This window comes from Lutra lutra, chromosome 5 (assembly GCF_902655055.1).
Source record: "Lutra lutra chromosome 5, mLutLut1.2, whole genome shotgun sequence".
Lineage (NCBI taxonomy): Eukaryota > Metazoa > Chordata > Mammalia > Carnivora > Mustelidae > Lutra > Lutra lutra.
This window is the reverse complement of record NC_062282.1, coordinates 65,946,943-65,973,644: the sequence shown is the minus strand read 5'-3', so window position 1 is coordinate 65,973,644 and position 26,702 is coordinate 65,946,943. Positions and strand designations below refer to the sequence as shown.

Sequence of the window (26,702 nt, the reverse complement as noted above, 5' to 3'; positions counted from 1 at the left end):
ATCAAATCTAATGTTGAAGCTCTCTCCTGTATTTTTTGGTTCAGTTATTGTATTCCTCAGTTCAATTATTGTATTCTTCAGTAATGTGACTTCTATTTGATACTTTTATATTTTTTATTTTTTAATTAAAATTCTTACTTTGTTTATCCATTCTTCTGAACACAGGAAGCAATTTTATGACCATTACTTTATTTTTTTAGGAGTAAATACCAAATATTTATTTCTTTTGTGTGTTTTGTTTAGAGGGTTTTTTTTTTTTTTAAAGTTAACATCTATTATTTGTTTCAGGGGTACAGGTCTGTGATTCATCAGTCTTACACAATACACAGTTCTCACCATAGCACATACCCTCCCAAACGTCCATCACCAGCCCTCCGATTCCCCCACCCCCCCTTGATCCTCTACCTTGTTTCTCAAATTCCACGTATAAGTGAGATCATATGATATTTGTCTTTCTCTGATTGACTTATTTCACAATACTCTCTAGTTCCATCCATGTTGTTTTAGGGGTTCCCAGCACTTGAAGGTATGCCGAGAACTGCCAGTGTCCCAAATGGGAGGAACTTTGTTACCACCTAGATTAAGGCTGATTGGAAGCCAGACTCTTAGGCTGTAGCTTTTTTTTTTTTTTTTTTAAATTTTATTTATTTATTTGACAGACAGAGATCACAAGTAGGCAGAGGCAGGCAGAGAGAGAGGAGGAAGCAGGCTCCTGGCCAAGCAGAGAGCCCGATGCGGGGCTCGATCCCAGGACGCTGGGATCATGACCTGAGCCGAAGGCAGAGGCTTTAACCCACTGAGCCACCCAGGCGCCCCTAGGCTGTAGCTTTTGAAGTAAACAAATATACAGAGTCCTGTAGGACTGTCAGCATAAGCCCTGGTGGCCACCAGAAGCAGGGGATCTGGGAGTACGACCTGAGAAGCAGTCACACAAGGGTACAAACTCCTTTCTGGGAGATACTGGCGAGCTTGAGTGAGGCAGAGGGAGGTGCAAAGATGGTTCCTGCTGGCCTCTGTCTTTGAAATACTTGCATAGGCACCTATGTATGTTGAATTAGATGTCTGCCTCTCAGGCTGATGCTTTAAGATAAGCGAAGAAGCCTTTTTCACAGAGAGTCTGGGTGCTTTTCACTTGGCTGCGTTTGTGCTGAGCTCTGGGGTGCATGAATTTGCATGTCAGCTTTTTGAGAATTGCTTTTCAATTCCTTTTAGTTTTGGGAGTGTTGTGGATGAAAGCTCTGTTGGCTTTCAAAGCTAGAAGTTTAGGGGGCTTATTTCTCAGGTAAGACTTAAAAGTTGTGGTGCTGGGGGACGCCTGGGTGGCTCAGTGGGTTAAGCCTCTGCCTTCGGCTCAGGTCATGATCTTAGGGTCCTGGGATCGAGCCCCGCATCGGGCTCTCTGCTCAGCAGGGAGCCTGCTTCCTCCTCTCTCTCTGCCTGCTTCTCTGCCTACTTGTGATCTCTCTCTGTCTGTCAAATAAATAAATAAAATCTTTAAAAAAAAAAAGGTTGTGGTGCTGGATATCGGGTTCAAACCTGTCTTTCCTCAGGGATAAGCTCCTGTGTTGAGTTACCTCCCTATTGTAGGTTGTAGTGCCTGGGGTGGGGTTTATGATAGTCTCTTAACCTTACCTACTTTTTTTTTTTTTTTAAAGATTTTTATTTATTTTACAGAGATCACAAGTAGTCAGAAAGGCAGGCAGAGAGAGAGGGGGGGAAGCAGGCTCCCTACTGAACAGAGAGCCCGATGCGGGGCTCGATCCCAGGACCCTGAGATCATGACCTAAGCCGAAGTCAGAGGCTTAACCACTGAGCCACCCAGGTGCCCCCTTACCTACTTTCTTTAATGTGGTTTCCCTCTCATTTGTGAATGGGTTGCTCTGCCAGGTTTTAGGTTTATTTTAGAGTTGTTGTATATTTGTAGATGTGGTGTGTCCATCGGAGGAGGTTAACTCAGAATCTTCCAGTGTCACCTTGAACTGGACTCTTCCCTCAATAATACTTTTACGTTTTCATTTGCAAGTCTTGCACTTATTTGGTTAAATTTATTCCTAAGAATTTTATTATTTTTGATGCTATTAGCAATTGAATTTTATTTTTTCTTATTTTTTTAAAGGTTTTATTTTTGAGAGGGAGAGAGTATATGTGTGAGTCAGCAGGAGGGTGGGCAGAGACAGAGGGAGAGAGAGAATCTTTATCAGGTTTCACACTCCGTGCGGAGCCTGACATGGGGCTTGATCTCATGACCCTGAGATCATGACCTAAGACGAAATCAAGTGTCAGATGGTTAACTAACTGACTGAGCCACCCAGGTGCCCTTAAAGAAAGAGCACCAGCAGGGGGAGGAGGAGGGGCAGAAGGAGAGAGAGAGAATCCCTATGCTAACTCCTTGCTGAGTGTGGAGACCAGTGTGCAGGGCTTGATTCCAGGACCCTGAGACGATGACCCAGCTGAAATCAAGAGTTGGATGCTTAACCGATTGAGCCACCAAGGCTCCCATTTTTAGTGTTATTTATTTATTATTTTATTATTTATTTATTTATTTATTTTTTAAAAGACTTTATTTATTTATTTGACAGAGACATCAAGAGAGGAAACACAAGCATGGGGAATGGGAGAGGGAGAAGCAGGCACGGAACCTGATATGGGGCTCGATCCCAGGGTCCTGGGATCATGACCTGAGCCAAAGGCAGGCACCCAATGACTGAGCCACCCAGGTGCCCCACCATTTTTATTGTTTTTTAAACACAAGATCATGTCATCTGCAAATGATGATAGTTTACTTTTTCCTTCCCAATTTGGGTGTCTTTTCTTTTTGCATAATTGACCTGCCTAGAATCTTCAAGATAATATTCATCCTGTCTTGTTCCTGTCTTAAGGAGAAAGCATTCAGTCTTTTACCTTTAAGTATGATATTAATGTGTTTTATTTTTATTTTTAGATGTTCTTTATCAAGTTGAGGCATTGTTGTTGAAAAAAATTCTTTTTTATGTAAATTATAATATGTAATCAAGAGAGCCAGTTATCTGGGGCTCCTGGGTCCATCAGTTGAGTGTCTGGCTCTTGGTTTCAGCTCAGGTTATTCTCTGATGGGTCATGAGATGGAGCCACACTGGGCTCTGTGCTCAGTGGGGAGTCTACTTAAAGATTCTCTCCATTTGCTCCTTCCCCCACTTGGATGTACAATTGCATGTGTATGCTTTCTGTTTCTTTTTTTCTTTTTTTTTTTTTTTAAAGATTTTATTTATTTATTTGACAGAGAGATCACAAGCAGGCAGAGAGGCAGGCGGAGAGAGAGGAGGAAGCAGGCTCCCTGCTGAGCAGAGAGCCCGATGCGAGGCTCGATCCCAGGACTCCGAGATCATGACCTGAGCCGAAGGCAGCGGCTTAACCCACTGAGCCACCCAGGCGCCCCTGCTTTCTGTTTCAAATAAATAAATAAATAAATCTTTAAAAAGACAACCAGTTATCTAAGTTAATATTTAAGGAACTAGGATAAATTGTTGTATTATTTCTATTGAAATGTCCTTACAGAGATGACATATTTCCAGATACAGTTTCTTAAATAGAAAAATTATAATTTTAATGAGTACTGGAAATGTTCAGAAGTCATTTTACTTCTTTTAGATGGAAACCTTTTTCTGTTAAATGACTAAGTTACAGATAGCATGTGGAAAACTTAGACTCTGAGTAAATTACTTACCCTGTGTTTTCAGACAAAAGAATGCCACGGAGAAAGAAAAAAGTTAAAGAAGCCTCTGAAGCTCAGAACCTGGAGAAGAAAGATGCAGAAACTGCCAGTTCTGTCAGTCTGAAGAGGAAACGGAGACTTGAAGATGCATTCATTGTGATATCTGATAGTGATGGAGAGGTCAGTATTCTGAAGAGTAGAGCTCTAGGTCTCAAACTATGCCTTCTTCATGACTGGTTGTTTTGGAGCTATACCTTAATGCCAGCTTGCCAGAGCATGCAGTTGTTTGTTTGTTTGTTTTAAATATTTATTTATTTGTTTGTCTGAGAGACAGAGAGTGAGAGAGAGCATGAACAGGGTGAGAGGCAGAGGGAGAAGCAGACTCCCCGCTGAGCAGGGAGCCCGGTGTGGGGCTCAATCCCGGGACTCTGGGATTGATCTCAGGCAGACGCTTAATTGATTGAGCTTCCTAGGTGCCCCAGAGCATGCAGTTTTTTAGTCAGCTTCATTTTGTAAATGGAATTAAGAATTACTTAAAGTGATACTGTTTGTCTGAGGATGGATCATAGTTCCTCAGTTTTGTAATGTTTTAACCCAAGGTGGTATTTTTAAACTATCAGAGTAATGTAAGTCAAATGTAAATGTTAATTTTTATGTGTCTAGAAAGTGAGAGAAAGAGAATGTAAATGTTATTAAGTGTCTAGATATACTCTGTTCGGTGTGGTAGCAGTGAGCCACCTGTAGCTATTTAAATTTGAATTAAAATTAAATAAATCTGTTCCTCTCTTGGACTGTCACATTTCAAGTGATCAAAGCCATGTGAGTCTGGTGTTTGTTGTATTAGACAGCACAGCAATAGAACATTTCCCTCATTATGGAAAGCTTTATTGGACAGTGCTGCTTTAACTCTTAACATCTGTCCTTTATTCCCTTTTTCCATTTCTTTATTAGAGATTTCCCCTTGTCTGTAGGTCACATTCAGGAAAGCAGTGAACTAAGTAATTGTTTTTTCTACCAAGTTCACTTATTTTTTTACTTCATCTTATAATGCATTTGATGGTAAAACTACTCATTGTCTTGATATAAAGCTCACAATTATCTTTATTTCATTTGTCTTTTTTTTTCTTAAGATTTTATTTATTTATTAGAGAGAAAGATTGTGTGAATATGTGGGGGTCAGGGTGCAGAGTGAGAGGGGAAAGCAAACTCCCTGCTGAGCAGGAGGTGAGTGCAATGTGGTGCTGGATCCCTGGACTCTGAGATCATGACCTGAGCTGAAGACAGACACTAAACTGACTGAGCCATCCAGGTGCTGCACTTTTTGTTGAAGTCCCCATCATCGATTTCACCCAAATCCACCGCTCCCCCCCCACCAGCCTTCCCTCTGGTAACTATCAGTTTGTTCTCTATAGTTGAGAGTCTGTTTCTTGGTTTCTCTCTCTCTTTCTCTCTTTTTTTCTCCTTTGCTCATTTGTTTTATTTGTTAAATTCCACATATGAGTGAAATCGTATGGTATTTGTCTTTGTGTGACTGTCCTATTTCACTTAGCATTATACTCTTTAGCTCTATGTCATTGCAAATGGCAAGATTTTGTTCTTTTTTATGGCTGAATAATATTCCATTGTGTGTATATGTGTGTGTATGTATTACATGTTCTTTATTTATCTGTTGGTGGACACTTGAGCTGCTTCCATCATTTGGTTCTTGTTAATAGTGCTGCTGTGAACACGGGGTGCATATATCCCTTTGAATTAGTGTTTTTGTATTTTTCGGATAAATACCCAGTAGCATATGATTACTGGATTGAAGGGTAGTTCTATTTTTAACTTCTTGAGGAACCTGCATACTGTTTTCCACAGCATCTGCACCAGTTTGTATTCCTACCAACAATACAAGAGGGTTGCTTTCTTTCCACATCCTTGCCAGCACTTGCTGTTTCTTGTGCTTTGAATTTTAGCCATTTTGACAGGTGTGAAGTGATATATATCATTATAGTTTCTGTTCTGTATTTCCCTGATAACAAGTGATGTTGAGCATCTTGTCATTTGTTTGTTGGCCCTTTGGATGTCTTCTTGGAGAAATGTCTGTTCATGTCATCTGCGCATTTTTAATTGGATGATTTGGTGTTTGGGTATTGAGCTGTATCAGCTTTATATTTTTTGGATACCTAATCCTTTATCAGATACATCATTTGCAAATATCTTCTCCCATTCAGTAGGTTGCCTTTTAGTTTTATTGATTTTTTTCCCTTGCTGTGCAGAAACTTTTTTTTTTTTTTAAAGATTTATTGATCTATTGAGGGAGAGAGAGTGAGCTCATGAATGGGAGAAGGGACAGAGGGAGAGAATATCCAAATAGACTCCCACTGAGTGTGGGGCCTATCCTGGGGCTTGATCCCATGAGCCGTGAGATGAGGACCTGACCTGAAACCAAGAGTTAGATGCCTAACTGAGCCACCCAGGCACTTCTGTGCAGAAGCTTTTTATTTTGAGTAGTCCCAGTAGTTTATTTTTCTTGCCTCAGGAGACATATCTAGAAAACTTTTGCTATAGTCTAGATAGATAATGTTAGAGAATTAGTGCCTGTGCTCTCTGCTAGGATTTTTATGTTTTCAGGTCTCGTAGTTTAAGTCTTTAATCTATTTTAAGTTTATTTTTGTCTGTGGTATAAGAAAATGGTCCAGTTTCATTCTTTTGCATGTAGCTGACCAGTTTTTCACAGTACCATTTGTTGAAGAGACTTTTTCCCACTGTGTAGTCTTCCCTTTTTTTTTTTTTTTTTTTAAAGATTTTTTATTTATTTATTTGACAGAGAGAAATCACAAGTAAGCAGAGAGGCAGGCAGAGAGAGAGAGAGGAGGAAGCAGGCTCCCTGCCGAGCAGAGAGCCCGATGCGGGGCTCGAACCCAGGACCTGGGATCATGACCTGAGCCGAAGGCAGCGGCTTAACCCACTGAGCCACCCAGGCGCCCCTAGTCTTCCCTTTTTTGTTGAAGATTAATTGATCATGTATTTGTGGGTTTGTTTCTGGGTTTTCTGTTTTTTTCCATTGATCTATGTGTCTGTTTTTATGCTAGGGGCCTACTGTTTTGATCATTACAGCTATGTAGTATAACTTGAAGTCTGGAATTGTGATACCTCCAGTTTTGTTTATCTTTTTCGATATTGCTTTGGCTATTCATATACAGATTTTAGGATTGTTTGTTTTAGTTCTGTGAAAAATGCTGTTGGTGTTTTGATGGGGATTGCATTAAATGTGTAGATTGCTTTGGACAGTATAGGCATTTTAACAATGTTTATTTTTCCAACCTATGAGATGGAATGTCTTTCCATTTCTTTGTGTCCTAGTTAATTTCTTTCATCAGTGTTTTATAGTTTTCAGAGTACAAGTCTTTCACTCTGTGGCTAGTTTATTCCTACATATTTTATTGTTTTTGGTGCAATTGTGAATGGGACCATTTTCTTAATTTCATTTTCTGCTGCTTTGTTTTAGTATATTTGTTAGTATATAGTATATATTAGTATATAAAGGTAACTAGTATATAGTAATGCAACAGATTTCTGTACATTAATTTTGTATCCTGTGATTTTACTGGATTCATTTATCAGTCCTAGTAGTTTTTTGGTGGAGTCTTTAGGGTTTTCTATATATAGTATAATGTCATCTATAAATAGTGAACATTTTACTTCTTCCTTACTGATTTGGATGCCTTTTATTTCTTGATGTCTGATTGCTGTGGCTAGGACTTTCAGTACTGTGTTGAATAAAAGTGGTAAGAGTGGACATCCTTGTTTTGTTTCTGACCTTAGGGGAAGCTCTCAGTGTTTCCCCATTGAGTATGATGTTAGCTCTGGGTTTTTCATATAAGGCCTTTATTATGTTGAGATATGTTCCTTCTAGACCTACTTTTTTGAGGGTTTTTATCATGAATGGATGTCGCACTTTGTGAAATGCTTTTTCTACATATTGAAATAATCATACGTTTTTTACATTTACATAAAATGTAAATCATAGTTTTAAAAGTTAAATTAAATTTAATTTTAAAGATTTTATATTTATTTGACAGAGAGCGATAGCAAGAGAGGGAACACAAGCAGGGCGAGTGGAAGAGGGAAGAGCAGGCTTCCTGCCGAGCAGGAAGCCCGATGCAGGGCTCGCTCCCACGACTCTGGGCTGAAGGTAGACGCTTAAGGTCTGAGCCACCCAAGCACCTGGTAAATCATAGTTTTAAAAAATAATCTGAACACCTGTATTTACTGTCTTAGAAGTCCTCTTGACTTAGTATGACCCTTCACCTGTTGCATCCCTTTCCACCCATCTAGAGGTAACCACTGTATTTGTTTTAGTTTTCCATGCTTTTCTTATAGTTTTACTACATTTATGTGTACACTTAGGGGCATCTGCTTGGCTCAGTCTGTTAAACATTTGCCTTTGGCTCAGGTCATGATCTCGGGGTCCTGGGATCGAGCCTTGTGTGGGGCTTCTGGCTCATCAGGGAGTCTGCTTTTCCTTCTCCCTTGGCCCCTCCCCACCACTCATGCATTCTTTTACTCTCTCAAATAAATAAAATCTTAAAAAAAAAACCCACGGTACATTTATATTAAAAAACAGTCTCAGTGGTTATATGCTTTTACCAATATTTTTCAATAATCATTTCTCTGAAGACTTGAAGTTTTATTTTTATTGTAAACTAAAATCTTTTCTATAAATGGGTTTTTGGATTTTCTGTTCTGTTCCATTGATCCATTAAAGATTTTTGAAATAGTAGTTCTGTTGATTATCTTGGGTTTTTTAGGTAGGCCCTTATACATGCTAATAATGATTATTTTCTCCTTTCCTGTCTAATATTTAAACCTTGTTTTTGTTTCATTACATTGACTATAGCTTCCAGAATAATGTTGATTGATTTCAGTGATTCTTTCTTTTGACTTGAAATTAATTGTAAACTATTCAGATATTTTGCTCTTTGTTTCATATTTCTGTTCTTTATTATGTTTCAGAAATATTCCTTAATTACTTATATAATAGTATTTTTAAGAATGGATATTTAATCAGATGCCTTTTCGTTATCTAACAAGATGATGTTATATTTTTCTCCTTTAACCATTTAATATGTGTTAAATTAATATATTTTCTAATTTTGGCACATCTTTGCAATCTGGAGTAAATCTTACTTGGTCATGATATATTACATTAACATAATATTACATTTGCTTTCTCAATATATTGTTGAGTTTTGTATCTGTATTCCTAGTGACATTGGTTTTGTATAATTTTTTGTACTGTCTTCATTAGATTTTAGTATCAGGTTTAAGCTGTCAAATAGGAAATTTTTTCACCTTTCATTGTCCTACCACAGTCCCTATAGTAAAGGAATTGTCTTTAAGATTCTTTAAGGTTACTAGAACTTGCTCATAAAACTGGGCTACAAATTAGTTTTTAATAAATGCTTTAAGTTCAGTGTGTTGGTATTTTTTAGAATACATGCTAAAACAAAAAGTCTTTAAAAAATGCACAAAAATACAGATTTGGAGGTTTTAAACTATTAATTCAATTTCTTTATTGGATATAGGGACAATTCAGGTCATCTGTTTTTTTCTTGAGTAAACTTTGGTAGTTTGTCTTTTAAGAATTTATCTGTTTCTCAGTTGTTGAATTTATGTGCATAGATTTTTATAATCCTATATTATCATTTTCATGTTTTAGTGTCTGAAATGGTTACCCTCCTTCATTTCAGTATTTTTCTTTTTCTCTGTCAGTTTGGTTAGAAGTTTATTTTCTTTATTGATCTTAAAAAGAACCATGAAGAACTTCCTTTAGCATTTCTTTTAGAGCAAGTCTGTTGATGACAAATTGTTATAGTTCCTATAGCTGAGAATGTCTTTATTTTTTTATTTTGATTTAAAAAAATATTTTATTTATTTATTTGACAGAGACAGCAGGAGAGGAAACACAAGCAGGGGGAGTGGGAGAGGGAGAAGCAGGTTTCCTGCTGATCGGGGAGCCAAATGTGGGGCTCGATCCCAGGATCCTGGGATCATGACCTGAGCTGAAGGCAGATGCTTAACAACTGAGCCAACCAGGTGCCCTGAGAATGTCTTTATTTCACCATTATTCCTGAGAGATGTTTTTGTTGGAAATAGAGTTCTCAGTTGACAGTTCTTTTCATTTTTCACTTTTAAGAATGTTGTTCTGCTACTTTCTGGCTTCCATAGTTTCTGATAAGAAATTCCAAGTCCCTTGATCATTCTTCTTTATGTAGTATGCTGTTTTACTCTCATTGCTTTTAAGACTTTTTTCATCACCTTTGATAATTCAGCACTTTGATTATGGTGTGTCTGGATGTGGATTTCTTTGAATTTATTTCTTTTTGTTAGATTTAGCCATTATTTCTTCAAGTATGTTTTCTACTCCATATCTTTTCTCCTTTTATTTAGGGGCTCAGATGACACAAATTTTATAGTTTCTGATATTGTCCCATGGGTTCCTGAGACTCTTTATTATTATTATTACTTTTTAAAAAAAGATTTTATTTATTTACTTGAGAGAGGGGGCACACAAGCTGGGGAAGGGGAAGAGGGAGAAGCACACTCCCCGCTGAGCAAGGAACTTGATGTGGGGCTCCATCCCAGAACCTTGGGATCATGACCTGAGCCAAAGGCAGACACTTAATCAACAGGGCACCCAGGCATTGCTCTGTTTATTATTTTGTAGTTCTTTTTGTTTTCCTCTCTATTGTTTAGATTGCATGATTTGTAGCTTCAGGTTCTAGGATTCTTTGGTCTGTCATCTCCATTTCTCTCTCTCTCTCTCTTTTTTTTAAAGATTTTATTTTTAAGTAATCTCTACTACTAACATGGGGCTTGAACTCAGCAACCTTGAGATCAGGAGTTGCATGCTCCTCTGACTGAGCCAGCCAGGCACCCCTCCATTCAGCTCTTGAGCCCATTCAATGAATGTTTTATTTTGCTTATTGTATTATAACATTTCCATTTATAGCTTTCTTCTTTATAGCTTCTTTTTATCTGTTGAGACTTCTAGTCTTTCCATTTGTTTCAAGAGTGTTTGCGCTAACACAGGCAAACATTTTTGTTTGCACATCTTTTCATGTGCTTATTTGCCATGAATTTTTGTGAAGTATTCAGATCTTCTATGTTTTTGAATGGGGTTGGTTGTTTTCTTATTGTTGAATTTTGAGACTTCTTTATATATTCTAGCTGCAGGTCCTTTATTTGATATATGCTTTTCAAATATTTTCTCCAAGTTCATGGCTTGTCTTCTCATTCTCTTAATATTTTGAATACAGATGTTATTAATTAAAATGATGTCTATCAATTTGTTCTTGTAGGATTATGTTTTTGGTGGTGTATGTTAGGAACTGCTTAACTCAAGTTCACAAAGATTGTCTCTTATGATTTATTTTAGAAACTTTATCATGTTAGGTGTTACATTTCGATCTATGATCTATTTTGAGTAAAATTTTATATGTGACGTAGTATAACTCCGTGTTCATTTTGTTCCACATCATTTTCAATTTTTGAGCGCCATAGATGGGAAAGGCCATTCTTTCTTCACTTTACCATCATGCCTGTGTTAAAAATCAGTCATGTTTGTATATGTGAATTTACTTCTAGACTTTATTCCACTAATCTTTTAAGTCAGTCTGTCATGCTGCTTTGATTGCTTTAACTTTTTGAAACCAAGTAGTGTTAGTCCTCTTTGATCTTTGTTAGAGTTTTTTGGCTATTCTGGTTACTTTGCATTTCTTTTCTTTTCTTTTCTGTTTTTAAAGATATTTGTTTATTTATTTATTTGACATAAATAAATGCCAAATTATTTTGAAAGAGAAAGAGCTCAAACAGAAGGAGAGGGAGGGAGCCCAACACGGGGCTCAATCCCAGGACCCCTGGATCATGACCAGAGCTGAAGGTGGATGCTTAGCCAATTGAGCCGCCCAGGCGCACCAGTTCCTTTGCGTTTCTGTATGAATTTTGAAATCAGTTTGGCAGTTCTACCAAAATTTTGTTAGGAATTTGATTGGAATGGTGTTGAATTTATAGATCAATTTGAGGGAGAATTGATATCTTAATATGGAGACTTCTTGCCAGTGAATAAGGTATATGTTTCCATTTCTTTAAGGTTCTCTCTAACAGATTCCCCACTGAGCAAGGAGCCTGATGTGGGGCTTGATTGCAGGGCTCTGATATCATGACCTGAGCTGAAGGCAGATGCTTAACTGACTGAACCACCCAGGTTGCCCCTGCATAGAATTGATTTTTGGTGGTTTTTTTTTTTTTTTTTTGGTATTCTGCAACCTTGATAAACTTACTCTGCTATTTTTTTTTTTTGTAGATTCCATCAAATTTTGTACACAGATGGTCATGTTGTTTATTAATAGAAACTGTTTTGCTTTTCCCTTTACAATCTGGGTTCCTTATATTTCCTTTTCTTGTTGAATTTCCCTGACTGGAACCTCCAGTATAAAGTTGAATAGAAATGGCAAGAGTAGACATTTCTGTCTTGTTCTTGGTCTTAGGAGGAAAGCATGTAGTCTTTCTTTATTATGATGTTAATTGTAATTTTTCCATAGATGCCTTTTATCAGGTTGAAGAAGTTCTCTCTTTTTTTAGAATTTATTTATTATTTTATTTTATTTTAGTACTCTCTATACCATCCAGTGTGGGGCTCAGACTCACAACCCTGAGATCAAGAGTCAGATGCTCTTCCAGCTGAGACAGCCGGGTGCCCTAAAGAAGTTTTTTGTTTCTAGTTTGTTGAGAGGTTTTTTTCCTCCCAAATTTTTATTTAAATTCTAGTTAGTTAACATATGGTGTAATATTGTTTTTAAGAGTAGAATTTAGTGATTCATCACTTACATATAACACCCAGTGCTCATTTTAACAAGTACTTTCCTTAATACCAATCACCTGTTATCCCTTCCCTTATACACCTCTCTCCATCAACCCTTAATTTGTTCTTTATCATTAAGTCTCTTATGATTTGCTTCCCTCTCTCTCTCTCTCTTTTTTTTTTTTTAGCTCTTTGCATATGTTCATTTCTTTTGTTTTCTTAATTCCACATATGAGGGAAATCGTATGGTGTTTATCTTTGTGTGACTGCTTATTTTGCTTACCATAATACACCCTAGTTCCATCTACACCATTGCACATGGCAGGATTTTATTCTTTCTGATGGCAGTAATATCCCATTATATATATACACATACCACATCTTCTTTATGTATTTATTAGTTGATGTACACTTGGGTGGCTTCCATAATTTGGCTGTTGTTGATAATGATGCTGTGAAAGTTGGGGTGCATGGACCCCTTTGAATCTTTGTTTTTGTTTCCTTTGAGTAAATGCCTAGTAGTGTAATTGCTGGGTTGTGGGGTAGTTCTGTTTTAACATTTTGAGGAACTGTTTTCCAGAGTGGCTGTACCAGTTTGCATTCCCACCAACAGCATAGAAAGATTCCTCTTTCTGAGAGTTTTGATCAGGAATGAATATTGAATTTTGTCAAATGCATTTTTGTGTTGAGTTGAACTTACAATTTTCCTTTTTCAATTCTTAATATTGTCAGTTACATTGATCATTGAATGTTAAAGTAGTTAAGCATTCTTGGGACATACTCCGCTTGATCAAGATGTATTATCCTTTCATAATGTTATTGTATTTGATTTGGTAAAATTTTACATAGGATTTCTGCACCTAGTTTATGAGAGTTAATGGTTTGTAGTTTTCTCATCACAATATTTTGGTTTTGATATGAGGTTGATTTTGGCTTTACAGAATGAGTTGAGATACAGATCATCTTCAGTTTTTTGGAAGAGTTTCAGTAGAATTAGTATTATTTCTAACTTAAATGTTTGATAGAATTTACCAGTAGAGACCTCTGGGCTTGAAGTTTTGTTTGTGGGAAGTATTTTAACTACAATTTCAATTTCATTATTGCATACAAGGCTATTCAAGTTAACTAACTTTCTTTAGTGAGCTTTGATTGTGTCTTTCAGGAAGTTTGTCCATTTCAACTGCGTTGCTAATATTAAGTTGTTTCTTTTTTTTTTAATTAAGTTGTTTCTAATATTAGTGTTACCATTTTAAAAATCTGTAGAATGTATAGTGATAATACCTCTCTCGTTTCTGATGTAATTCTTTATTTTATCCTCATCAGTCTGGTTTTATTGCTTTTCCCGTCACTTTGATTTTCTGTGTTGTTTTTCTGTTTTTCATTGATTTCTACTTGCGTCTTTATTATTTCCTTTCTTCTGCTTAATTTCTTCTGATTTTCTTTTCCTTTTTTAAAAGATTTTTATTAATTTGAGAGAGAGAGAGAGACAGAGATAGCAACAAAAGAACACAAGTGGGCAGGAGAGGGAGAGAAGCAGGCTCCCCACTGAGCAGGACCCAGTGCAGGACTCAGGTTGCATGACCTAAGTTGAAGGCAGATGCTTAACTTACTGGGCCATGCAAGTGCCCCCTGATTTTATTTTATTTTATTTTTAAAGATTTTATTTGATAGAGATCACGAGTAGGCAGAGAGGCAGGCAGAGAGAGAGAGAGGAGAAAGCAGGCTCCCCAAGGAGTGGAGAGCCCGATGCGGGGGTTGATCCCAGGACCCTGGGATCATGACCTGAGCCGAAGGCAGAGGCTTTAACCCACTGAGCCACCCAGGCACCCTGATTTTATTTTTTTAATGTGGACGCTAATTGAGGTCATTGATTAGAGACATTATTCTTTTTTAATATAGGTGTTTAATGCTATAATTTCCCATTAAGAACTAAAGCATACTACAAATTCTTAACATGCTGTGTTTTCATTTTCATTCAATTCAGAATACTTTCTAATTTCCCTTTTTTAAAAATCTGTGGGTTATTTAAAAGTGTGTTATTTAGTTCCCAGATACTTGGTACTCTTTCTAGAGATTTTTTGTTACTGATTTCTAATTTGATCATTTGGGGATGTATACTTTGTATGATTTGATTCTTTTAAAAAATTGATTGAAATTTTTTTTGTGTCCTGGAATATCATTTATCTTGGTAAAATATTCCATGTGAACTTGAGAAGAATGTGTATTTTGGGTGGTTTCTTTCTATAAATGTCAATCTAATCAAGTTGGTTTATAGTGTTGTCAAATCTACTAAATCCTTATTGATTTTCTGCAAATATTACAACTATTTTGACAGAGATACTAAATAAAGGCTTTGCCTATAATTGTGGATTTGTCTTTCTCAGTACTGTCAGTTTTTGTTTAGTGTTTTTTGAGTTTTTTTTTAATTAGGTGGGTGCACATTTAAGATTTTAATCTTTTCTTGATAATTGACCCCTTTATCATTATGAAATTTTTTTTAAAAGATTTTATTTATTTATTTGACAGAGAGAGAGATCACAAGCAGGCAGAGAGGCAGTCAGAGAGAGAGAGGGAGAAACAGGCTCCCTGCTGAGCTGAGAGCTTGATGCGGGGCTCAATCCCAGGACCCTGGGACCATGACCCGAGCCGAAGGCAGAGGCTTTAACCCACTGAGCCACCCAGGCGCCCTATGAAATATTTTTTTAATCATTGTAATAATCTTTGCTCTGACATGCACTTATTAGGACATTTATATAGGTATTCCAGTTTTCTTCTCTTTTTTTACTCATATGAAATTTCTTTAATCAAAACAAGCTTATATGTTAATACTTATGGCTTAACTAGAATAAGTCTGTCCAGATTAAAATTGTATTAAGGACCAAATATAGAATGACTGGTTTGTATAATGAAATAGAATTCTTTCAAAATAATGGGTTCTAGTTCCATTTTAAGACCTATGAAAAGCAAAATGTCTAAATATTAAGATAATTCAAATTTTCATCTACAGATGAAGATGGTTAACTAAGGGGTTAAAACATAATACATGTCACATGCAAATACTTTTTTATGGAACTTACAAATCACAGGCTTAAAATTTTAACTATGTTGTATTAAGCCATCCTGCCCTTACCCCTCAACTTATTTAGTTTCAAAACATGAGAAGTAGGGGCGCCTGGGTGGCTCAGTGGGTTAAGCCTCTGCCTTCGGCTCAGGTCATGGTCCCAGGGTCCTGGGATTGAGCCCCGCATCAAACTCTCAGCTCAGCGGGCAGCCTGCTTCTCCCTCTCTCTCTGCCTGCCTCTCTGCCTACTTGTAATCTCTCTCTCCGTCACATAAATAAATAAAAATCTTCAAAAAAAAAAAAAGAATATTAAAAAAAAAACCCAACAGAACCATGAGAAGTATCTTTTAGGTAGTGAAAATTACCAAGTGAGGGATGCCTGGATGGCTCAGTTGGATATGCATCTGCCTTTGGCTCAGGTCCTCCTCCCAGGGTCCTTGGATCAAGTTACACAGCGGGCTCCCTGCTCAGCAGGGAGCCTGTTTCTCCCTCTGCTGGCTGTTTCCCCTGCTTGTGTGCTTGCCCTCTCTTCTCTCTCTCATTCTCTCCAATAAATAAATAAAGTCTTAAAAGAAAAGTACCAAGTGAAATCACTGAATTGTACTCCTGAAAGCAATATTGCACTATTTATTAACTAAAATTAAAAATAAAAAAGCTCAGAAAAAAAGAAAATTACCAAATGAACTGATATTTGAAATAATATTTTTAAAATGCTGTCCTTTATTCCCATAAATGTTGTTAACATTGGTTCATCCTGATTTAGTTCATATTTGTTAATATACATACCATCAAAGTGCTAGCACTTACTTTTTCTGCTGCCTTGAAGAAATGAATGTGTACATTCTTATTCTTTTTTGCCAGTCATTTGACTATTTTTATTACCATTTTTAAAATTAGCGTATAATGTATTTTTTTCAGGGGTACAGTTCTGTGATTCATTAGTCTTACACAAATGTGTACATTCTTTGAAGTCCTGTTACATATGTGATCTAGATATGAGAATAAATTTTCCTTTTAATATAGCTATGTTTACAAATAGGTTACTTTTTAAAGGTGGTATTTACTTAGATTTACTATGTAAGCAACCCAGATTGATTTTTTTCCCCCAATTAAGAAAATACTACTTCCAGAACTTTCTTAATTAATTTGACTTAAGAAAAAGAAAATTTAGGAAGTTGAAACATTTCTCAGGGTGCCTAGGTGGTACAGTTGGTTTTGTGCTCAACTCATGGTTTAGACTCAGGTCATGATCTCAAGGTTGTGAGATGAAGCATGTATTGGGCTCTGTGCTCAGTGTGGAGTTGGCTTAAGGTTCTCTCTCCCTCTCTGCCTCTCTCTCCTGCACTCTCACTTGTGTGCTTCTCTCTCTCTCTCAAATAAATAAATCTTTAAAAAGTTGAGACATTTCTCAAAAACAAACTTTTTGTTTTGTTTTAAATTTTATCTACTATACTTACAGGGATCTTAGATGATTCATTTCAAGAGGGTTTAAACCCTAAACCAGACTAATTCCTTTGTGTAGCCATTCTGCTCTCTGTAGAAAGGAAAGTCTTGTGATTTTACTGAATTTCCAATTACAAAACTAAATTATCTTCAGGTTTTGTACTTTGTACAGTTGTTACTTCAACTTTAGTTGAGTATCTGGTTGTGTTACAGAAAGGCGTAAGAACTCTACATTGTTGCAGAGAAGCAAGATAATGGAACACAATGTAGAGTGGGAGAGTAAAATGAACTTTTGATAAAAGTTTATCAGTACTTATGGAAGTGTAACATTTTATAATAAAATCCTTTTTTTAAAGAAGATTTTATTTTAGAGAGGAGCACAGGAAGAACAGAGGGAGAGGGACAGACAGACTGTGTGCTGAATATGGAGCTCGACATGGGGCTGATGATCCTGAGATGATGACTGGAGCTGGACCCAAGAGTTGGTTGCTTAACCTACTGAACCACCCAGGCGCCTCCGTAAAATTCTTTACCTTCTACAAAACTTCATAATGAGTGAAAGGACAGTCTGTAAATCCAAGATTTAAAAAACCGCACAGAACCCACAATATTTGGGGAAAAGGTTTATACAGACAGTTTTTAAAATGAAAGTTTTTTTCTGTCAGTTACACATTAGCATATGGAAACTCATTGAAAATATATCACAACTGTAATTCTGGAAAAACAGTTTATCTTTTCTAGATGGAATTTCCCCATATTTACTATATGATACACCTTTTAATATTACACAAGTACAATTAACAATAATGTTTAATTACTTTAAAGCAAGTAAAGCAGTTTTCTTCCTCAAAATGAGTTTTTTCTTTAAAGATTTATTTATTTGAGAGAGCACAGTGGGGAAGGACAAAGGGAGAGGGATAGAAATAATCTCAAGGAGACTCCTCTCTAAGCAGGGAACCTGTCTGGGGGGCACTATCCCACCACCCGGAGATCACAACCTAGTTGAAACCAAGGGTTCAATGCTTAATCAACTGCACCACCCTTGTGTCCCTCAGAATGAGTTTTATTTTTTAATTTTTATTTTTTTAAAGTACTTTTAAAAGGGGCGCCTGGGTGGCTCAGTGGGTTAAGCCTCTGCCTTCAGCTCAGGTCATGATCCCAGAGTCCTGGGATCCAGCCCCGTGTCAGGCTTTCTGCTCAGCAGGGAGCCTGCTTCTCTCTCTCTCTCTCTCTGCCTCCCTCTCTGCCTACTTGTGATCTCTGTCAAATAAATAAATAAAATCTTAAAAAAAAAATAAATAAAGTACTTTTAAAAGATTTTATTTATTTGACAGAGAGAGAGAGAGAGATCATAAGTAGGAAGAGAGGGAGAAGGGGGAAGCAGGCTCCCGCTGAGCAGAGAGCTGGATGTGGGGCTCGATCCCAGGACCCTAAGATCATGACCTGAGCCAGAGGCAGACGCTTAACCCACTGAGCCACCTAGGCGCCCCTCAGAATGAGTTTTAAACATCAAAACCCAGGCCTATAAAATTTTAAAACGTTTCAGTAGTCTCAGTATTTCAAATGGAAACCATTACAAACTTCTGAAGTGATCGTTCTGTTATAGGTGTGCTAGTCTAGTCACTTAGTGAAGAATTCTTCAGAGATTTTTTTGTCCCTTTGCTGGATGGCTTTTTGTTAGTGCTGGCCTCGTGCTTGTATTTGCTTTCTTTGTTGTTATATTCATTGTGTTGTGACCATTACAACAATTTGATTTGTCTTTCATGCTGTTTTTTCCTCCCCTCCTCTTATTTTAAATTTGATTCTTTACGTTTAAAGTGAATTTCTTATAGTTAGCATATGTGGTGGAACCTTGCTTTATTATCCAATCTGACCATCACTGCCTTTAATTTTGTCATATAGAACATTCACATTTTAAGGATTATTGATATGGTTAGATTTGAGTCTGTCATCTTGCTGTTTGTATTCAGTTTGTTCCATTTGTTCTTTGTGTCCTTTTTTGACTCTTCTTGGGACTTCAGGATTAATCATTTTATCTCCCTTTTTGACTTGCCAGTTACAACTCTTTGTTATTTAATGGTTTCTTTAGAGGTTTTAGTATGCATATTTTTCTATCATAGTCTAATTTCATGATGTTATACCAGTTCCTGTATAATGTAAGCATCTTGTGTAGTTTACATATATTACTCATCCCTGAATTTTATGTTACTGTTGTCATGTGTTTTACTTGTACATGTATTAAAAACTCCACAATACATTGTTATTATTTTGCTTAATCAGTTTTTTGAAAATTAAGAGAAACAATCATATGTTTATTAGTGTATTTTCCATTTTTGAAGTTCTTCAATCTTTTGTGTAACTTTATATTTGGTATCCTGGTATTGTGTTTCTCAGTGTGATTGGGCTGTCATAGCAAAATATGATAAACTAAGTAGCTTAAACAACATAAATTTATTTCCTTATAGTTTGGGAGATTGGAAGTCCAAGATCAAGGTGCTAGCAGGGTCACTGTCTAGTCAGGACCCTCTTCTTGGGTTTTAGATGGCTTCCTTCTCACTATTTACTTATATGGCTTGTCGTCCCTGCATACACTGGTTGAAAGTTCGTTCGTTCTTTGGTGTCTCTTCTTATAAGGGCACTAATCCTCTTAACTTCATATAACCATAATTACCTCCCAAAGGAGGCAACTCTAAATACCAGTACATTGGGGATTAAGACTTCAGTGTATGAATTTTAATGGGGATGGGGAAGATATGTGGCTATTTAAATTTAAATCTTAATTATAATTAAATTTAAAATTCAGTTCCTCAGTCCAATGAGGCGTGATGACACAATCCAGCCCATTGGAGTGTTCCTGTTGCCTCAAGGACTTTTAACCTTTTTGTGACTAGGTGTCTGGTGATGAATTCTTTCAGAATTAGTATACCTGAAAAGTCTATTTCATCTTTTAGCTTTTTAATAACATTTTTAGTTTGGAATAGTTTAGATTTGTAAAAGTATTGGAAAGATAGTATACAGGTTTCTTTATAACATTCAGTCACTTTCTCCTAATGTTAACACCTCATGTAACCACAGTACATTAGTCGGAACTGAAACATTAACATCGATACATGACTTTTTTTTTTTTTAGATTTTATTTATTTATTTGACAGAGCACAAGTAGGCAGAGTGGCAGGCAGAGAGAGGGGGAGAAGCAGGCTCCCCGCTGAGCAGAGAGCCCAACATGGGGCTCGATCCCAGGACCCTGGGATCATGACCAGACCTGAAGACAGATGCCCAACTGACTGAGCCACTCGGGCGCCCCTTGACTACTTCTTCTTCTTCTTCTTTTTTTAATGTCACCATTTTTTTTTCAAAGATTTTATTTATTTATTTGACAGAGGCCACAAGTAGGCAGAGAGGCAGGCGGGGGGGTGGGGAAGCAGGTTCCCCGCTGAGCGGAGAGCCTGATGCGGGGCTCAATCCCAGGACCCTGGGATCATAATCAGAGCCGAAGGCAGAGGCTTTAACCCACTGAGCCACCCAGGCGCCTTGACTTCTTTTTTATTTAAGTAGGCTCCACACCCATCGCGGAGCCCAACACAGGCTCAGACCCACGACCCTGAGATCAAGACCCGAGCTGAGACCAAGAGTTGTCTCCCAACTGACTCAGTCACCCAGGCACCTCTTTGGTACACAACTATCAACTAAACTCCATACTTCATTCAAATTTCACCAGTTTTTCTACTACTACACCCCCCCCCCCCCGCCAAATATTCTTGGATCTAATCTGAGATACTTTATTACATTTAGTAGCCCTCATTTTTTAAAGATTTTTTGCTGGGTATAGAAATTTAGGTTGGTAAGCTTTTTCTTTCAGGATTTTATAAGATTTTGCCTGACTGTCTTCTTGCCACCCCACCAGCTACCCCACTTCCTTTCACATACTATGCACTTACAATCTTACCTCTTCACCACTCCTGCCATCATTCTTGTTGACTTTAATATCTGCTTATTAGACAGAACCATATGGAGTTGCAGTGTGTTGTTCCTCACAAGAAATCTGATTAATTCTTATATTTCCCATCTGCACGTAACAGGTCTTTTTTTCTCTGAATGATATTCAGGGGTTTTTTCCCCCTATCTCTGGTTTGAAACAACTTGATTATGATGTGCTTTTAAAATTTATGATGCTCTTTCTTTTCTTTTTTTTTTTTTCTTAAGATTTTATTTGACAGAGAGATCACAAGTAGGCAGAGAGACAGGCAGAGAGAGAGGAGGAAGCAGGCTCCCCTCCGAGCAGAGAGCCTGATGCGGGGCTCGATCCCAGGACCCTGAGATCCTGACCTGAGCCGAAGGCAGAGGCTTAACCCACTGAGCCCCCCAGGTGCCCCTATGATGCTGTTTGTTATGCCTGTGTTTCCTAGAACATCTTGGATCAACAGATTTATAGTTTTTATCAAGTTTGGAATTTTCTGAGTCATTAATTCCTCAAAATGTTTTTTCTGTCCCTTGTCCCCCTACAGGGACTGTGGTTACCTGTGTATTAGGCCACCTAAAAATGGTCTCATAGTTCACTGATATTTTTTTCATTTTTGTGTGTGTTACATTTCAAGTGCTCAATCGCCACATGTGACTACTGGCTAACATATATGACCCCACAGATAGAGAACATTTTTGTCATGTGGACACATCCTTTGGCTAGCACTGCTCCTTTAAGAGAGAACCGCGATTAATCCTATCCCGCCTTAAGTGTTTACTCTGGACACCTCGGGAAATCCAAACGTCCTGTGGCAGCTCTCATCACCTAGATTCTCAACCCCACCTGACTGTTATCTGGAGGGACTTTTGTAAGCTAACTTGATCTTCCTATTCTCAAAATGACTTTCTCCCTTGGAACCCGTGTCAGTGATCAATAAAACCCCCGATGTTTTCAGCTGCTTGTGTGAAAGTTTCCTTCATCCTCTTGGTCTCACTGAAAGATGGCTGTCCTCCGAAGATACTGTTTCTCTTTGCACTTCTCAAGTACTGGCTATTTCTTCTTTACACCACAGTACTACTGACCTGGAGGTGGGGTAAACAGCCTCTCATTTGTTTCCAGACTACTAGAAAAACCTAGTTTGAAACACAAACCATTGTGCTAGCCCTGCTACCCGCCCGCTGAAGTCATCTGCTATCCTCCTAGTCACGTGCTTCCTTACCAGCTACACCACTTCCTGGCCATTCATTGAAAACTTTAACATAGCATTTACTATCTTATCTCCTCACCACTCCTGCCATCATTCTCGGTGACTTTAATATCTACATATTAGTCTGAAGCCTATGAAGTTGCAGTTTTCATAGGTTCAACCTAGGGTATGGCCGTCCAATATGCTGGCCTCTCAGTTCCTTGACCTTTTGGCTATCAACTCCCGTGGATCATACCATCTCAGCCTTTCTCAAGTGGGATTCTGAGAGAAAAGTAGGCCTAATGCCCAAGACATCCATTGTATGTAATGAATTAGCCTCTGTCCTTTGCATCTCGAACGGTACCAGTTATGTGCGATCCTTGGGAGAAGAAAGAAAGAGCCAATTCATTTTCTGTGTTCTCCGGTTCCAGTTCAAGAACCCTGATTCCTCAACCCTGGTTCTGGTTGAGCCTGCCAGTAATAACTGTGCCACTTCCAAGATCTCATTTTCAGATGTCCCGTTCTCTGATCTCTGATCACCACCACCCATCATCTCCTCCAAGTCACTCCCTCTAATATCCTGACTCCAATAATCCTTCAGCCCCACTGGGATGTTCTAATTCTAGACTATCACCTTTTCATTGTCCATTACCCTGTCATGGCCTCACTTTTTACCTAACTTAGATTTCACGGTTATCATATTAACCATTCCCTTGAATATTCTCTCAACTCATTTCTAATTTCTGTTGTACTCCCTGGCAAAACTCTATTTTGGTTAAATCCAATAAGTAGGTAGACTACTTATTACGTGTCCTTACAAGCAGCACAACAGTGCTGACGGGCTCACAGTATATTTAAGACCGCACAGCTCGAGTGGCCCCTCAGTACTGCTCAGCAATCATTATGTTTCCATAGTCAGTTTATTCTTCTACTCTCCCAGAGACTATTTAATTTCTCCTCTGCTATCCTCAAACCTCTAGTATCCATCTTGACTCTGGAGTCACCGTTTTTTGTTTTGATACAACAACTTTATTGAGATATGATTCACATATTACATAGTTCACTAACTTAAAGTGTAATAATTCAATGTTTTTTAGTATATTCATAGTTGTACAACTATCACCACTATCAATTGTATAGTATTTTCCAATAACTGAAAAAGAAACCTGTTACTATTAGTAGTAGCTCTCCATTTCCCTGCTAACCTCCACCCGTGGACAAACCACTGATTTACTTCTGTCTCTATGGGTTTGCCTATTCTGGGCATGTCATATAAATGACATACTATGTTTGGTCTTTTGTGACTGACTTTTTTCACTTAACATATGTTTCCAAGGTTCATCAAGGCTGCTGTGTGTATCAGTTATTCATTCCCTTTTTTTTTTTTTTAAACAGCTGCTATACCATTTTACATATCCACCATGATATAGTAGGATTCCAGTTTCTCCACATCCTTGGCAACAGTTGTTATTTTCTGTGGGTTGGTTTTTTTTTTTTTAAGATTTTATGTATTTATTTGACAGAGAGAGCGAGCGCACACACAAGCAGGGGGAGTGGCAGGCAGAGGGAGAGGAGAATTAGCCTTCCCGCTGAGCAGAGATCCCATACGTGGCGTTTGATCCCAGGGCCCTGGGGTCATGACCGAGCTTAAGACAGATGCCTCACCCAGGTGCCCCATGTTTTTTTTTTTCTTCTAAATATCTTTTTCTTTTTCTCATGTTATATTAGTCACCATATAGTACTCTCATGTTATATTAGTGTTATATATTGTTATTGTGATATATATATATTGTGATATATATATATTATGTTATATTAGTCACCATACAGTACGTCATTAGGAACCTGTAGTGTTCCCAGATTCATTGTTTACCTATAACACCCATTATTTACCTATAACATGCCCGCCTTAAGACCCATCACCAGGTTGTTGTAGGGATGTCTGGCTGTCTCATTTGGTGCAGCATGCAACTCTTGATCTTGGGGTTGTGAGTTTGAGCCCCAAGTTGGGTACAGAGATTACTCAAAATCTTTAAAAAAAAGTTATTATAGCCACCCTATTGAGTGTATAGTGGTATTTCATCATGGTTTTGATTTGCATTTTCCCAATGTCCAGTGATCTGAATCTTCTTTTTATGTTTGTGTTCAACATTTATATATCACCTTTGGAGAAGTGTCATAAGTTCTTTGCCCATTTATTAATTGCAGGTCTCTTTGTTGTTGGATGTTAAGTGTTCTTTTTCTGTTGTGCTTATTATATCCTTACCATATATATGATTTGCAGATATTTTCTTCCATTCTTTGTTGTCTTTTTCATTCTGTTGATGATATTCTTTGATGCTCAAAAGTTTTAAAGTTTGGGCGCCTGGGTGGCTCAGTGGGTTAAGCCGCTGCCTTCGGCTCAGGTCATGATCTCGGGGTCCTGGGATTGAGTCCCGCATCGGGCTCTCTGCTCAGCAGGGAGCCTGCTTCCCTTCTTCTCTCTCTGCCTGCCTCTCTGCCTACTTGTGATCTCTCTCTCTGTTAAATAAATAAATAAAATCTTAAAAAAAAAAGTTTTAAAGTTTGATGAAGTCCAGTTTATTTCTCTTTTTTTTTTTTTTGGTACTTGATGTCATACCAAAGACTCTCTTGTCAAATGCAAATCAAGATGATTGATCTTTAAGTGTTTTGTAGTTTTTGCTCTTTACATTAGGTCTTTGATCCATTTTGAGCTAATATTTATATGTGGTATGGAGATAGTCATGTGTGTATATGTGCATGCATGTTGTATGGTGTTATATATATAACATAAAATTCACCATTTTAACCATTTCTAGGTGCATAGTGGCATTAGATACATTCACGTTGTTGGTTAGTTGTAGGATTTCTTTCATTTTTATTTTTTTAACATTTTATTTATTTATTTGAGAGGAGTGCACACACGCATAAGCGTGAGTAGGGAGAGGGCAGAGTAGCTGGTAGAGGCAGAGGGACAAGCAGACTCTGTGCTGAGCAGGGAGCCTGACACTGGCCTTGATCCCAAGACCTGAGCCAAAGGCAGATGCTTAACCAACAGAGTCACCCAGGCACCTAGTTGTAGGATTTTTTTATATATTGTGGATGTTAACCCCTTATCAGATAGATGATTTGCACATATTTTCTCGCATTCTGCAGGTTGTTTTTTTACTACTAATAGTGTCCTTGATGCACAGTAGTTTTAAATTTTGTAATTGTCCACTTTATCTATTTTTTTCTTTCGTTGCTTGTGCTTTTGGTGTCATATCCAAAAAATCATTTCCAAATCCAGTGTCATAAGGCTTTCCCCCCTATGTTTTCTTCTGGGAGTTTTAAAATGGTAGCTTTTATGTTTCGGTCTTCTATCCACTTTTTGTTAGCTTTTGTATATCCTGTAAGATGGGTCCAGCTTTCTTCATTTGCATGTAGATATCCAGTTTTCCTAGCATCATATGTTGATGTTTTAATATATGTCTTTATATTTTGATTGGGTTTCATGTACAGCATACTTGGTCTTTCTATTTTTATACAAGCTTGCATCTTTTTTTCCCTTAAACCAGTGTGGTGGTAGAACCATTAATATTTAACATGGTTGTTGAAGTACTTTAATATTTACTATCTTTCAAAATAATTTACTTTCAGATTTTTTTTTTGCATTGGTTTTTAGTTTTCTCCCCATCCTTGATTTAATTTTTGCATATGTAGAATGTTTGATCTATTGAAAAAGTCAAGAAAGTCAAATCTGTAGAGAAGGTATACTTAAATTATATTGCTTCTCTATCCTATACTGCCTGTTCCATATCCCTCATCCCTGTTGGTAATTAGATTTATTTCTTGTTTATTCTTGTTGATGTTGCTTTAAAGGAAAATTAAGCCAGCACATGTTTTCTCAATTCTGCTTCTTTGTATGTGAAATGTAGTATGCCTATTTACATTTTGTTCTTTTCTCTGTACAAAATATCCTATAAATTATTTTTTTCATTCTTTCATTTACTATCTTATATTTCTCCAATGACCATCATTAAATTATTACTTGAATCTGTTTTCCTTTGGAGACATACTAATTCATTTTTCTTTTTTGAAATGGTTTTGTCTGTCTTCAGTTTCTTTCTTGAGTTTTACCAACTTTGATTTCACTTTTTCTTTTTTTTTGTCCATTTATGCTTAAGTTTTTAGTTTCTAATTCTGAGTTTTTCCTAATCTCTGGATGCGTCTTTGTAACTATTGGAATGTTGCACTGGTTTTCTTTTCCATGGTGGTTTTGCGGGGTGGGATAGTGTTCATAAGCTGAAATGTTTTTTGTTTTGTTTTTTTTTTTTTTTAAAGATTTTTTATTTATTTGTCAGAGAGGAGAGCGAGCGAGCACAGGCAGACAGAATGGCAGGCAGAGGCAGAGGGAGAAGCAGGCTCCCCGCCAAGCAAGGAGCCCGATGTGGGACTCGATCCCAGGACGCTGGGATCATGACCTGAGCCGAAGGCAGCCGCTTAACCAACTGAGCCACCCAGGCGTCC

General features: G+C 37.5%; 1 protein-coding gene across 7 annotated transcripts in view; it reads left to right on the top strand.

The window, feature by feature from the left end:
• The window catches only part of UIMC1 (ubiquitin interaction motif containing 1), a 136,465-nt gene that overhangs the window by 12,414 nt on the left and 97,349 nt on the right, over positions 1 to 26,702 (top strand). For 6 of the 7 annotated variants that reach the window (XR_007127342.1, XR_007127341.1, XM_047729148.1 and 3 more), the window contains exon 2: positions 3,717 to 3,871. Coding sequence is in view for 4 of the 7 variants with exons in the window: in XM_047729148.1 (XP_047585104.1) it covers positions 3,725 to 3,871 (147 nt within the window). In the remaining 3 variants the exon portion in view is untranslated. Of the gene's footprint in view, positions 1 to 3,716; positions 3,872 to 26,702 lie in introns of those variants that run through there. The other variant, XM_047729149.1, reaches the window with a different exon arrangement.